At 37.1% G+C, this 15,296-nt stretch overlaps 1 protein-coding gene across 14 annotated transcripts in view; it reads left to right on the top strand.

Annotated features, from left to right (window-relative positions):
- The window catches only part of Ide (Insulin degrading metalloproteinase), a 62,796-nt gene that overhangs the window by 30,874 nt on the left and 16,626 nt on the right, over positions 1 to 15,296 (top strand). For all 14 annotated transcript variants that reach the window (XM_080163375.1, XM_080163373.1, XM_080163374.1 and 11 more), the window contains exons 20-21: positions 13,975 to 14,099; positions 14,679 to 14,751. In XM_080163375.1, the coding sequence (XP_080019501.1) occupies positions 13,975 to 14,099; positions 14,679 to 14,751 (198 nt within the window). The remainder of the gene's footprint in view (positions 1 to 13,974; positions 14,100 to 14,678; positions 14,752 to 15,296) is intronic.

Raw genomic sequence — 15,296 nt, 5'->3', positions numbered from 1 at the left:
TAGTAGAACGATAATATTCACTAACTATGTGTATTCCTTATTGAAAAGAACTATAGAATTCTTAAGTTAACATAAATTTATCGTTCTACTACTGTTTTTAAGCCTTTAAACTCACACCTTTACGGAATTTTAGCACAACCTACCTTCCCTTTTTGTCTACGATTTGGACTGCAATAACAAATAATGAACATGAACAAAATATACCTAAAGGGGGGGGGGGGGTAGATATACCACACTTTTCTGGGATCTTGCTGAGTCAAGTATCAACTGTTGGGAATATCAAAGGATGACTCCATGCAAAATTTGAGCCGGATCCGGCCAAAACCGGCCGTGAATTTTATGAAAAACCGGTTTTTTCCGGTTTTTAGGGGGTATCTGTAAATCGATTCAGCTGGAGCAAAACCGATTAGAGGTACAAAAAATTTTACTTCACATGAAATTTAGCCAATGCAATTACCTACAAAAATGTACTTCATCATCAACTTGATTGGACAACTCTTTCCCCTCCTAAATGTCCATTAAAACCTCGGAAACGGCAAAAATCGCCAAAAATCACGCCTTCGGCGGCAAATAACGGCTAAACGGTCAGCCGGAGGCGAATGAAACATAAATAAAGAAATGTCTTCCTCAAAAAGTTGTTCAACATCAAAGAGATGCTTGAAGTCTCTAAAATGACTCCTTCCCCTCCTTTAAGGGGAAAAACTGAAAAAACGTGATTTTCAAAAGTATGCCCACTTCGTGGGTGTGGGGCCACTATGTGCCCAGCCAATGCAAAAACTCCAAGATTCCAAAAAATGCACTTTTGAATATTGACCAATTTTAAAGTTTTAGGTTAATCTTTGTCATATTTGAGAAGGATTCCCAAAGCTAGAGGTGAAAATATCAATTACTTATAATTTTACAGCTTCGAGAAGTAGCCTACCTAAATATTTAGGATTTTGTAATAAAGCCTGGCTATTGAAATTACTTTTAATATGCAAACTTTAAATTATCGTCTAACTACCAAAAATTGAGCTACAGTAATATGTTATACCTTTTTTGAAAGCTTATTGAATATACTATACGATTTTAAATTAGTTTTTATACGGTTACCTATAAAACTTATGAAAAAATTGATGTCAAAGCATTCCCCCTTAAAGAATCAGGAATTATAATATTTTGTAATGATACTCTCAACTTCAAATAGTTTGATCTTTTTTCAGCTAACGATGCCGCATATCAGACCTTTACACATGTTTAACCAAGGCACTCAGTGAATGAATCCCGTTGGTTTCACTGGCGGCATCGTTAGCTGAATTTTTTTTCCCGCATTTTTGTAGGAGCGGTCGGGCCCATTTTATAGCAATTTTTACACAAATTAAAATACCTTTTTTTTACAAATAATTTTATCGTGATATTTATAGTTCTCGATGCAATTTTTTGATACAATCCCTTATTTTTATTGCTTAAAGTCTTTAAAGGATATCCTCGCCCCCCCTTACCCCCGGAGTTTGGGGGGAGGCCCCCCATGCACACGCCTAGAAATATTCATTTAAGCTATGTAATCGAACCTGTTGCTTCTAATCAATTACCATTCTTTTTAAATCAAATGAATAATATCTTAAATGTTTCAATTTGATAAAACTAAAACCTATTCCAATTCATATGCACGCCCTAATGAATTAAAGGAGTTAAGCAAACTTGTAAAGAAACTAAAAGATTTAAGCAAATTTGTTAATAAATGTATGAAGGCCTAGGGATCTAAAGGGATAAGAGAATGGCAGATAAATTGATGTACATTACCAATAATGATACACAAACTTACCCTTCTGTAGATTACAATTATTGGTTGAAAAGTTATGACACTCAACTTAATAAACAAATAAGAAAATGTTATTATAAAACTTTGGGGACTAGAGTGATAAACAGCCCAATGTCCCCTTCCTTCCTGATAAAGGCCCTATTGCAGACAATCAATCCTTTGATTGCAAGGCCTTTGGATTAAAGTTTTTAGTGCTTTTGGGGTGATTTGTGATATATTTGCTTTTATTTTTAAAACAAGGATTGCTTTGTCTAAAAGTAGCGCAGCAATAATAATAGGTCAATTTTTTAATGAAAAAGAATTAACATGTTTCCTTGTTTATAGTTATTAATGTCAACAAATCCAGGGATCTAAAGGGATAAGTTAATGGCCGATAAATTGATGAACTTACAATGATACACAAAATTACCCCTTCTGTAGATTACAATTAGTGGTTTAAACGTTTGGACATTTAACATTTGAAAAAAAACCATTAAAATTCAGTAAAAGCCCCTAAAGTTGCTAAACCAATGGATAATAAAACGTTATTATAAAGCTTTGGGGACTAGTGTAATAAACAGCCCAATGTCCCCTCCCTCCCTGAAACAAATCAATTGATATATAAGTATTTCATTGATAATTTATTTAAGGGGGGGGGGGGGGTAAAATGTGGTGACTTGAAACACGACATACCAGCAATTTTATTTTGGGCGCTACTCCCTTAGTTTTAGAGATAATTGGGTAAAATATTTTGTGTTGTGTCACCAATCACCCCAAGTTTTGGTATCTTCATTTTCAAATTCTCATTTATCAAGGTATATCTTAAATTCAGTGCTTCTCCTGTGCTTTTAAGATATTGGATCCAAATCTTTTTAGGGTGTCACTAATCACCCCAATTTTATGTATCTTTGAAAAAAACGGCGGCGGGCCTGCCGCTCCCGCCGTTTTCAGCCGCCGCCGCCAAATTTTTTTTTCGCCAAATTAGGCAATTTGGAATCATTTGAGATAATGTTGTTTTTTGGCGGCGGAAAATGGCGGTTAACGGCGGGAGCGGCGATCCTGCCGCCGTTTTTTTTAAAGATACCAAAACTTGGGGTAATTAGTGACCCAACCCAAAAGATTTTACCCAATTTGAAGCAAAATTAACAGAACTATGAGTTTTTGTTTCATATTGGAATTCTGGGCACATAGTGTGGGGGGCACTGAACCCGTCACCCCAGGGTCACCAAATATAAAGTCTAGGCGGCCCACAATGCTGAATTTTCACCAAGTGAAAGTCTTGTGTCATTATCTCTTATGAGAAAAAAGTTATTAATTAATTAAAATTTCAAATTGTGATTTTTTGATGAAATGACAGGCCGGTCAATTTTTAGGCCATTTTTTGCGGTTTTTGGGCTGTCACGCCCAAACGGTTTGAGATAATCTCACGGGACCTTTTGCCCAACCTAAGTCTGGTTATTTGTGAGGTCTAGGAAAAAAAACAGACTTACGCAAAAGATTATAATTATAATCTTTACACAGAAAAATGGCACGAGGTGAGGGTTTGAGGGGGCAAAATGAGCCGACCAGCGATTTTTGACGGCACGCAGCGACGTCGTGCTTCATCCAATCCGGGATTTTTTATTTCTTAGACCTTACAAATAACCAGGCTTAGGTCGGGCAAAAGGTCCCGTGAGATTATCTCAAACCGTTTGGGCGTGGCGGGCCGAAAACAGCAAAAAATGGCCTAAAAATTGAACAGCCTGTCATTTCATCAAAGAAATCCATCAAAAAATCACAATTTGAAATTTTAATTAATTAATAACTTTTTTCTCATAAGAGATAATGACACAAGACTTTCACTTGGTGAAAATTCAGCATTGTGGGCCGCCTAGACTTTATATTTGGTGACCCTGGGGTGACGGGTTCAGTGCCCCCCACACCCACGAAGTGGGCATACTTTTGAAAATCACGTTTTTTCAGTTTTTCCCCTTAAAGGAGGGGAAGGAGTCGTTTTAGAACTTCAAGCATCTCTTTGATGTTGAACAACTTTTTGAGGAAGACATTTCTTTATTTATGTTTCATTCGCCTCCGGCTGACCGTTTAGCCGTTATTTGCCGCCGAAGGCGTGATTTTTGGCGATTTTTGCCGTTTCCGAGGTTTTAATGGACATTTAGGAGGGGAAAGAGTTGTCCAATCAAGTTGATGATGAAGTACATTTTTGTAGGCAATTGCATTGGCTAAATTTCATGTGAAGTAAAATTTTTTGTACCTCTAACCGGTTTTGCTCCAGCTGAATCGATTTACAGATACCCCCTAAAAACCGGAAAAAACCGGTTTTTCATAAAATTCACGGCCGGTTTTGACCGGATCCGGCTCAAATTTTGCATGGAGTCATCCCTTGATATTCCCAACAGTTGATACTTGACTCAGCAAGATCCCAGAAAAGTGTGGTATATCTAGGGGGGGGTTTAATGCAACCATCTCGTTATCAGTGAGCAAATGGCACTTAGAATTCGAATTAGATAAGATAAGATAAGATAAGATAAGATTTATTTCCTCTAAGGTGCATATAATTAGGGCGAGTTACTAATAAAGGTTTACAATTTTTGACTATATGATTTCTTCCTGAAAGAGAATGCATATTAATAAGGTACTAAGTTTCTTCCTGAAAGAGATTGCAGGCAAGGTAATAAATAAATACATATTATAGAACACATCTTTCATTGTGGTAAATAAATAATCAAATTGTAATTTATTAGCATATTAAGTTTCTGGAGTACATTTACTATTTATGTACCTAGCTCAGGGTTGTAGTGAACTTCTCCTTCCCCGTTCACCTACATTTTACATTTTACTATACAATTAATATTAGTGATGCGAATCCGAATCCGGAATCCGAATCCGGAATCCGGAATCCGCCCAATTTTCGGCCAATTTTGGAATCCGAATCCGGAATCCGTTTTTTATAGCGGATTCCGGATTCTAAATTGGTAGGCTAAAATTACCGTCTTGAGTTTTTTCTTACAACTCCCTCTTTTTGAAAGCAAAGATCACCCCCCCCCCCCCAACACACCACCTTCCCCCCCCCCCCATTTCTTCCCACATAAACAACGTTGATATACCAGCTAATAGCACAGAGTTCTCATTGTCACGCCAGCGATCACGTGATGAACTATTCAATTCCAAGACCTCAGATTGGACAGCCAACGATCACGTGATGAAGTGTAATCCACTCAACATCAACAAACCCTCTAATTGGCTGTACAGTGATCACGTGACATAAAAATATACACACTCTCATTTTTTTGTAGGTATTTATTTTCATTTTACAGCTTTTCATGCTTCATTTGTTTTTTAAAAAGCCTTTTAAAATACTGCTAGAATCCGGAATCCGAATCCGGAATCCGTCAAAAATAAGAATCCGGAATCCGCAAGAATCCGTCACTTTTTTTGACGGATTCCGAAGGAATCCGGAATCCGAATCCGGCCCAAAAATTTGACGGATTCGCATCCCTAATTAATATATAATTGAACACTGAGCAAGCTGTGAAGCGAGTGGATGGCTTAACCCCGGCCGGGGTTGTTGAACCGCAGTTCTGCGCGGCGCTTACCAAGTCGTTTCAGAGCTTAGAAAATAGTTGTAACAATTAATTAAGTTACATAACTAGACATATATAAGACATATATAAAACTACTATACTAAGGTATGCTGAATATACCATCTAACAAATCATTCCACTAGAATCCATACGGGGTTTCCAAAAATAAGACCAATACAATTAGGTTATCGGTGCCATGGAAGTTAGCCATGTTTTTATTCCCGTTATAAACTGCGACTCCCACCGCCCTATCGTTCCCGGATTTAATGATTTAAAGAACTGAGTATTTTAATCCCGTGGGATTTTAATCCCACACTTCTTTGGTACCTGCTAATTTATTTCCGAACCGACACTTTATTCCTATATCCCTGGTGGCGTTATTATATAAGAATAAATTTACATATTTGAGTTTTTCGTTAGGTAAAAACTTGAGGGCTTGATGGATTTTTAGCCACATTTAAACATTGCAATAACAAGGATTACATATTCACGGTGGGCGTGCATATGTACCTAGCATGAAAAAAATGAAGAATGTTATCTGAAAAGTTAAGTAAAAAATTAAGTAAAAAGGAAGTCTAAAAAGATTATGAGCATTAGAGAAAAACTGACTTAATTTGATTTTTGTTTAAGTGTTTTAAGTGGCGACGTGCATTGGCAGTTTTAATATCGTGTGTAAGTATGTTCGGCTAGGTTTGTTATAGAGTGGCTTTGCTAACTTTGAAATGTAATTCTTATTTAAGTTTGGTATTAAGAATGTGCTTTTTTGTATAATTCAATTTAAAGGAGGATAAAAAACCATTTTTAGAAACACATCAGTTTACTAGTATTGTTCTTCAAGTGAAGATTCTTTTATAAGGATTAATAAGACGTTAAGACGTAAGAAGAGAATTTTGACTGTAGAGAAGTTTTGACAGCAAGGACAAGGACTGGAATAGAGATAGAGATGGAGATGGCAGGTACGGCGCTCGAGCGGCTGCGCACCAGAGTTCTGACCGCGGCGGCCAGTCCTTGGAGTAACTTATCTGAGCGTTTAACAAACGCTTCTTTGTTAGCAGAGTTTTATCTCTGGGAGGTTCAAATTGAGGACGAAGTTTACCTCGAATTGGCTGGGATTTATGACGAGATAAATGAGCTGCGCTCATTTATTTTTGTCAGGCAACCCCGCAGCTTGACTGGCCACCTGTCCGGGCTGTGCTCCTTGCGGCGCACACAAGCCGCCGTCCTTATCGTCGAAGGAAGACTTTCAGTGTGCGCGGAAAGATGCGCTCAGACTCTTAGTGCGCGGCGCCGGTCACCCTACCTGCCAGAAGTTGTTGACGCTAATGAGGATTAAATGACTAAGTGATCTGAGGAGGAACTGACCGACGGTTTGGCTGAGGAATGAGTGAGAAGGGTGAAAGAAGGATTTGAGGAGAGAGAGTGAGCTAGAGGCTAAAGACTAAAAGACTAAGTGAATGGATTAAGTTAGGTTGAACACTTGTAAATATTAACGCCTAGTTTGTAGTGATGAATATATAAAAGAAAAGGAGGATTGGAAAATGTATCAACCAATCGTTTCTTAGATATTTTTTTAGTTAGAATCTGCTAGAGTCACTTTACCTCAACGCTTAATACCTATGTAACCGCAATAATAACTGAATAAATAAAGAGTGCATGAAAAAATTTGATTTGTTTGTGAAAAATTGTTAAAATAAATAACCTCTCCAAGTTAATGGATTAATTAGTCATGTTAACAATCCTCCGTAATTGCGGTTGCAAGTAACTTACGTCTTTATGCTGATGCATATCTTAACCTCGCAATAAACCAATACTTCAATAACTTAATAACGCCAATGCTACTCTATAACTGGGTGTTTCCGTGTGCAAATATAAGATTTTTTGCCGGCAAAGACAGAAATAAAATAGATAAAATGATAATGGAAATAATGAAACTAATGATTGATGGAGAAAAAGATTCTTGGTGAGATTTTAATGAATATAATGAGTATGAATAAAGTATAAGCATAAGTTAAAAATTAAGTTAAAAATTAAGATTTAGAAAAATTGGTGTAAGTTTTGTAAGAAGCACTATATACCCCCCCCACCCCCCCCCTAGCTACCCGGGTGAGTGATCGGATCTTACAGATCCTATTTTTGGATTTTTGAATGTAAGGCATAGATAAATGATTATAGATATTAGAACACTTACCATTTATGTAGAAATATGTGATTTTTGTTTTATAGGTACCTACGTAAAATCAATTTGGTTAAGAAAGTAGGTGAAACATTTTCTATTGAATTCTTTTTCGTTTTCTATTTGTTTAATATTGTTGGGGAGACTGTTAAAAATTGTGGGAAATGAATGAAGGGGTGAATTTAGTAAAAAATTTCTATTTGCTCCATTTGCGTATGCAAAATTATTTACATTTCTTGTGTTGTACCTGTGGCGATCACGGGAGATTTCCCAGGTATTATTAAAAATTTCTGGCTGTAAGCCGTGTAGGTACCTATACATAAATTTACAGACATTAAATTTAATTAATAGATTAATGGGTAAAATCCCATTACTTTTAAAATATTCTGCTGTGTGTGCTCTACTGGGTAAGTTTTCTATAATTCTTACTGCTGCCTTCTGGATTTTCAAGATTGGATTTAAAAGATAGGCTGGACAGGCTGTAAAGAGAAGGCAGCAGTATTCGACATTTGCCTTAATATAGCTGGAATATAAAATTTTTAAGTGTTTCTTATCAAGTAAGTGGCGCATAACGCGCATAGAATAAATAATCTTTGAAATTTTTGCATGTACTTTTTTTAGGTGATAAGAAAACTTTAATTTTGTATCCAGACTAATTCCTAAGTGCTTTACAAAACCCTCATTATTGTCATCTACAAGGTTTAATTTTGTGATCTTTTCAGGGATGCTTTCACCTACGTTATTCATGTCTATGTAGACATTAAATTCCGTTTTTAATTGAATTTCTTCAGGGGTAAGATTTTCTCTGGGGGAAGTAAAGACCATAACTTTGGTCTTGAGGGGATGGATTAAGAGTTCATTTGCGTTATACCAGGCGGTCAGCTTTGGGACAGTTGTCTTTGCAAGTTCGATCAATTCCGCTAATGAATTCCTTTCCAGGAAGGTTAGGGCATCATCAGCGAAAAGATTAATGAAAACTTCTGGGCTACAGTTTGCAAGATCATTTATGAAAATTAAAAATAATACTGGGCCAAGAACTGACCCCTGTAAAATGCCTATGATAATCTCTTCCAACGTAGATGAAAACAGCCCCTTAAAGTACACCTTTTGGCGCCTATTGCTATAATATGAGCGGAACCATTGTAACGGTAATCCCCTAATCCCTGCATTTTTTAACTTTTCAAACAATAGATTTCTAGGGATCATGTCGAAACACTTCCGTATGTCCAAAAAGATGGACATACAGGAATTGTTTCGACCTAGGCACTGAGTGATCATATTTGAGAGGTCAAGAACATTATGGTAAGTTGAAATATTTTTCCTGAACCCAAATTGTCTACAGTTAAAAAAGTTTTTTTCATCCAAAAAATTTACCAAGCTATCGCATACGTACTTTTCCAGGGGCTTGCTAAAGTTATCAATCAGACTGATACCACGATGGTTATCAGTCTGATTGAGTGAACCTGATTTGTGGAGGACAATGATTTTACTTATCTTCATGCCATCAGGAAAAATGCCAGATTGAAGGGAAAGATTATAGATATGTGAAAGGGGGTGTGCGATAACATCCGCACAACGGGAAATTAAAAACATACTTACATCATTAATGTCTGTGGACCTTTTGGGCCTAATGTTTCTAATTAAATTTATTACTTTGAAGGGGTAAAGAGGTTCAAAAAAGATTGAGTCTTGGATGGGGGGGGGGGTAAATATTCTGCAAAGTTTTTTTCTGTTGTTGGGATCTCAGGTTTAAGGGAGGTTCCAATCTGGCTAAACTAGGAATTAAATTCGTTAGCGATAGCTTGGTCACCCTCTACTTTCCTATCCCCGACCTCCAAGTATGAACACTCAGCACTCTTTTGATCAAATCCTAGCATATCTTTTAAACAACGCCATAATTTTTTACTGTCTCTGCCGCAATTTCTTATATTTGATCTATAGTATTCAAGTTTTGCACGTCGTACATTTCTATTGTAAGAGTTTCTATAAGAGTTATACAACAGCTCACTTTCCCTTGTCCTTTCCCTAAGAAAATTGTCATGGAGGGTGTGTTTGTGCTCTCTCATTCTCAAGAGGTACTCGTTCATGAAGGGCTGTTGGGGTTGGACCCTTAAGTTTTTTTTGACTTTTACAATGGGGCATAAGGTGTTGTATAACTCAAGAAACTTAACTATAAAATTACTATAGGCAACATTGACGTCATTTTGGTTAAGTACATTTGACCAATCAGTGTTGAAAAGTGCGTCATTCAGTGAATTAATGTTATCATCGCCTAGCAATCTTTTTTCATAAGAATCAGGTTGTTTTGGTTTTTTGTTTGCATTAATTCTATACGCATTTATCAGCACCAAGTGGTCACTTATTTGGGATGTTAAGACACAAGACAACATAAGATTTGGAATAAAATTACCAACGCCAAATATGTCAATTAAAGTTGAAGTGTTTTTTGTGATTCTAGTGGCTCTGGTAATTGTATTCAAAATGCCGTTGAAATTCAATGACTCTAGCAGACGCATACTTGGACTGTTGTTTTCACCAATCTTGAACAAATCAAGATTAATGTCTCCAACAATAAAGAACGGTAGGTTGAGTGACATGATCCTATCCAATAATTCAAGGTAAATTTCAAAAAATTCATCAAGTTCAGCACTACTTTGGTTAGGCGGTCTGTAGGTGTTCAACACCAAGAATTTAAATCCATTGAACGAACATTTAAGACAGATAGATTCACATATACGTTCTTTAAATGAGATATTGTCAAACATTCTTACTACTTTATAATGTTTTTGTACGAGCAAACCCACCCCTCCCCCCCTTTGTGATTTTCTAAGGTTGACATGCCAATTATAGCCTTCAATATTATACACATCAAAATTTGCACTGGAATTTGCCCAGAGCTCTTGACATGCAAGAACGCTGGGCCATATTCCTTTGCAATTAAATTTGTCTATGCACGCCACCAATTCATCAAATTTAGAGTTAATTGATTGACAGTTTAAAGAAAATAAAATTATCAGTTGTTCTCTAAAAGATTTCAATTTTGTTATTGCTTCGTTTTCGGACATATATTGACAGTTAATACCAAATTCCTCATTAAATCCATCAAAATGCTGGCCATAAATAGGGTTCAGGAGGTCTAGTGTCGGGTTAAGATTTAAGTTAGCAGGTACCTGTTCATTTAATCCATTAGGGAGGCTTGTAGGGTACTGGTGTGGAGTCTAGGTTTATCGCAGGAGGATTAGCACGTATATCATCCAGTGGGAACGACTGAAAAACAATATATATCAGCATACATAAAACATGAACATATTTACAGTAGTAATAATAGTGAAATAGATAAAACATTTAGCTAAGAGGTGATGTGCCTCCGCTCTTTACTCTTTCCCCCCCCCCGTGGTATATTTGCTAGATACAAAAATCTTTAATCAATAATTTTTAATCTAAGTGTTGACATAGGGGGTAGGTAGGTTAAAAATAGAGTTAAATTCTGTACGTGTGTTTTTTTAATTCTTTGACAAAGATGACAAGGAGAAAAAACAGATCAGAATTAATTAAGATACAGCATGTGCTGTGTTACATAGTAGAACTAATGATTATATTAGTGATAATGGCTATAAGGACAGTAAGTATTTGTTAGCGGCTCAATAATAACTATCTATTTATTTTATCTTACTGTCGTTAGTTTTCTTTCCTGTTCTTGCAGGGAGAGATTTCAGTTGCGGTAGCGGCTGCAGTCTAGCTGAGTCTGCTTCTGGCTCCTTGGCTACCGGGCGGGCTGCTGCTGTGGCAGGGGCTGGAGCTGCTGCTACGTTGGACGCTGCTGCTGGAGCTGAAGTTGAAGTTGGCTCGGCTGGGGCAGCTGCGCTCTCATCCTCGGCCTCAAGGACATCGGCGGTTGCCGTGTCAGAGGTGGTGGCGGGCTCCAGGGGCGGGAACTCGTCCATGTTGGCGGCGTTGGGAGGAGGTTCAAAGTTATCCTCAAAGTCGTCCTCTGTGATGAGAGGATTGCAAAACTTTGAATTAGGGAAGAATGATCCTCTGTCTGTGTAGGGCACGCTGTTGTATTTAATCAGGGGGGGCTCCGTAGATGTGCTGAACAGCTTCTCGGTGCCAGGTATTGGTTTAGTCATACCAATTAGTGTGTCAGCAAATGGATTCAGCACTTTTTGCCATTTAGATCCGGACTTGATCTGAAAGGCCACAGTCTCTCCCACTATTTTCGTACGGGAGATCAGCTTGGTTGAGTGCAGAAACGTCTGGACGCTTTTATTCAAGGACGGGGCGCTTGGAGATCATTACCGCTTGGAGGTGGACGCGACTATGAAACCTGAAGATGGCCTGGGGGATCTCCTTTCTCTTGGGGTTGAACGGCAAGTGGTGTGCGTACTCGATGACGTCCCCCCAGTACTGGGGGACGAAATCGAGGAGGCCATTACGGTGGGCTATCTTTAGTGAGGGCAGAATGAGTGTGTTGTATATCTTGAGCATCGTGATCTTCTCACGGCAGTGCAGTGACTGGAAGTTTGTCACCCGCAGGCTCCACGCCCTACTTCTCTGCTCACGGCAGGAATTCTGAAAGAAGGAATAACGTTTGAAATTGTCATCGTTATTTGCTTGTGTTTCGAATTTACTCAGAAGAACCGCTATACTATCCTTAATCGCTTTTAGAGTTTCTGCCGATATTTGGGCATCTTTAAAATTATCAATTTGCTCAAGTACAGAGATTTTGTCACTTAGTTCGGAAAATTGTTTTTTAACCGCATCTATTTCTTTTTTGTGGCTAGAGATAGTATTAAAAACTTCTTCGTGTCTTACCTTGGCTTTTTTGTTATCATATTCCTCGAATTTTTTGTCAAAAATCACTTCCATTTTTTTCCAAAATTCAGGAGATGAGTGTTCCGGCAACATTTTCAAGCGAGTGAAGCCGTGTAGCTAAGATGGAGGTGAATATTAAATACAGCTAGCCAATAGGGTACGAGGAAATATTGATAACAGCCAATAGTGTGATTTGTTGTTGACGCTGCTTACTATCTAGCCAATGAGAGGGCGACACAGATTTGGCCCCCGTGTGATGTGGCCAAGTTTAAGATAGAAATAGATAAAGAATTGCGGATTTTTTTATTTCACTGATTAGGCGATTTTTCACTAGGATAGCATAAAACGGTTTTACACCGGCGATTTAACCTAGACGGCGGTGTAAAATATGGTGCCAAAACTATATACGAGTTTGCCCATGGCTACCATATCTTCCCAGTACCAACACGCGGAGGGACCACGGACGTGGGGTAAAGGGGAAATTAGTAAAGAGCGGGGGGTGTGCTGTACAGACTAGTACACACTCAATAATTTTGCATGAGTAATCCTTGGTAGGTCTATTTTCCCTAAATCGAACAAAAAGTTGGAAAAGTAACGGCTAACGGCTGGCGGCTCAGCTATTTTGTCATTTTTTTGATATTTATACTGCAAATTAGCCACGAAACCTCTCTCAACATAATACTCTTTTCTACTCCAAAACGCTATCAAACGGTTCTAGACGGTAGCTGTTGGTACTAGAAGTTTTAAAATTGGTTATTGCTATCATTTAACATGAATTAAACCAAAAATATGTTTTAAAAAGTCGATTCCTACGTAATTGATGATGGATTTACCCTGAAAATAGGCAAAAAACGGCTGAACGGCTGAGCCGCTAGCCGTTACTTTTCCAACTTTTTGTTCGATTTAGGGAAAATAGACCTACCAAGGATTACTCATACAAAAGTTCAGATCGAAATTCGAATTCTAAGTGCCATTTGCTCACTGATTACGAGATGGTTGCATTAAAACCCCCCCCCTTACTTCATTAGAAACTATCGAGTAACTTATTCTGACAGTGTAATGTAAAGTGATTTGGGTGAAGGGTATATCTATAATACAAAGTAGCTTGATGTCTGTCCTTTCGTCCGTCCCTTAAGATCTCGGTAACCATTGAACCGATCGGATTATACTCTTCAGGGAATATACCTACTTGTCCTGTAGTGGTTTTATGCTATTTTCTTGGATGGTGGTGTACCCCCAACCCTCCCCTTAAAAACAAAAAAATCCCCTCCGTCCAATTTGCCATTTATTCACAAAAAATTGCGATTCATTTCCGCTGGGTAGATAATAGAATATGTAATTATACCTCTTGGGGCAAAGCCCCTATAGGTTAGTGGCGAAGCCGCTAGTGCTTTGATATATTATTCTTGTTCATACTTGGTATATAGATCTAAAATATTTGGTTTTGAGCTACTTTTTATTCTACTCCCTACATTTTGACAATCTTTATCACCTGCCTAATTATAAGACTACAAATTAAATGGTCTTTGACTCTTTACAGGATACGCTTAGCTTTCATTTTTTTATTTTATAGCTGTTCTATTTTGTTTCCAAGTTATGGCGGTGAAAAGTTTTATTATTTTCAGAAACTTGGAAAAGCTGTACTTTAAATCCTAAATTTCGATTGCCTGACAAGAACGAGTTTATCCCAACAAATTTTGACCTGAAACCCAGAGATGATTATCCTTCTGACCATCCTACTATTATTCAGGTTAGTATAAGTGTCATTGAAAGGGACTCTTTCCTTACCTATGAATCAGGAGTAGCTATTCTAACAAATAATTCTACAAAAAAATCACGAAACCTTATAAAGTATCTGGTGGTATATTTTGTTTTTGACATGGCAGGTTTTTGGTTTTTTTTTATATGTTTTACATATTTCCCTATATCTTTGGTGTTTTTAGTCCAATTTTAAAACCTTTTTGGGATATCAGTATCAAAATAATTTTTCCCATTGTTATGAGCATCTTTTATGTAATTTTCTTTGACCTTCATCATTATACAAAATATGTGGTTTATTTATTTTCTCCAATAAATCTATTCTTGATTTTAATAAATACACTTTAAATCTACTTTTGCATATTCCCATCCATTATTTTTATGCTTCGCTTCTTATGGATGTTGTCATCCTTGTTTATTATTGAATATTGTATTTTATTTTCAACTTCGTTAGGTAAGACGATGTTTGTATCGAGTATTAAAATGATTTCCGCGACAACAAGCTTAATAGCAAAATAGTTTTTCTCTTTATAAAATAACTCACCATGTTTATGCAATTTTGTAATTTTAGGAGGATAATCTGGGTAGATTATGGTTTAAACAAGATGACGAATTTCTTCTACCCAAGACTTGTATAAATATAGGTAATTACAAAGGGGGAGGTAGCTTGTGCTTGCATTGCGTAAAATCGTAAGCTTCAGTCGAAAGCGATTATTAAGTGTAAGTGTTATTAAATATGCGTTTAATTTAAATTATACTGGGTACTGGGAAGATTCTAAAGCTGCGTTTTTTCATTTTTTTCAACGGATTCCGGATTCAAATTCTGGATTCCAAAATTGGCCAAAATTTGTGCGGATTCCGGATCCCGGATTCGGATTGCCAACCCTAGTTTAATTATACTATGCGTTTTGTCAATATTAAGAACACTTAGACTTAATAATCGCTTTCGACTTAAGCTAACTCACGATTTTACGCATTACAAGCACAAGCTACTTCTCCCTTGTTTTACATTGCTAATAATCCTTAATGAGACTAGCATACGTCGTTTGTCTAGCTAGCAACAGTTTATGAGTTTTTGCCTCAAATATTAAGAAATTATCGTGTCATATTAATAAATTGCAATAGTTGTATGTATGTGAAAATTATGAAATTATAACCCTGTCTTAATAATAATATTAAAGTACACGAA

This window comes from Acartia tonsa, chromosome 6, assembly GCF_053477335.1.
Source record: "Acartia tonsa isolate MP-2025a chromosome 6, ASM5347733v1, whole genome shotgun sequence".
Taxonomy (NCBI): Eukaryota; Metazoa; Arthropoda; class Copepoda; order Calanoida; family Acartiidae; genus Acartia; species Acartia tonsa.
Note: the sequence above shows the minus strand (reverse complement) of the source record. Positions and strands in the feature narration are given on the sequence as shown.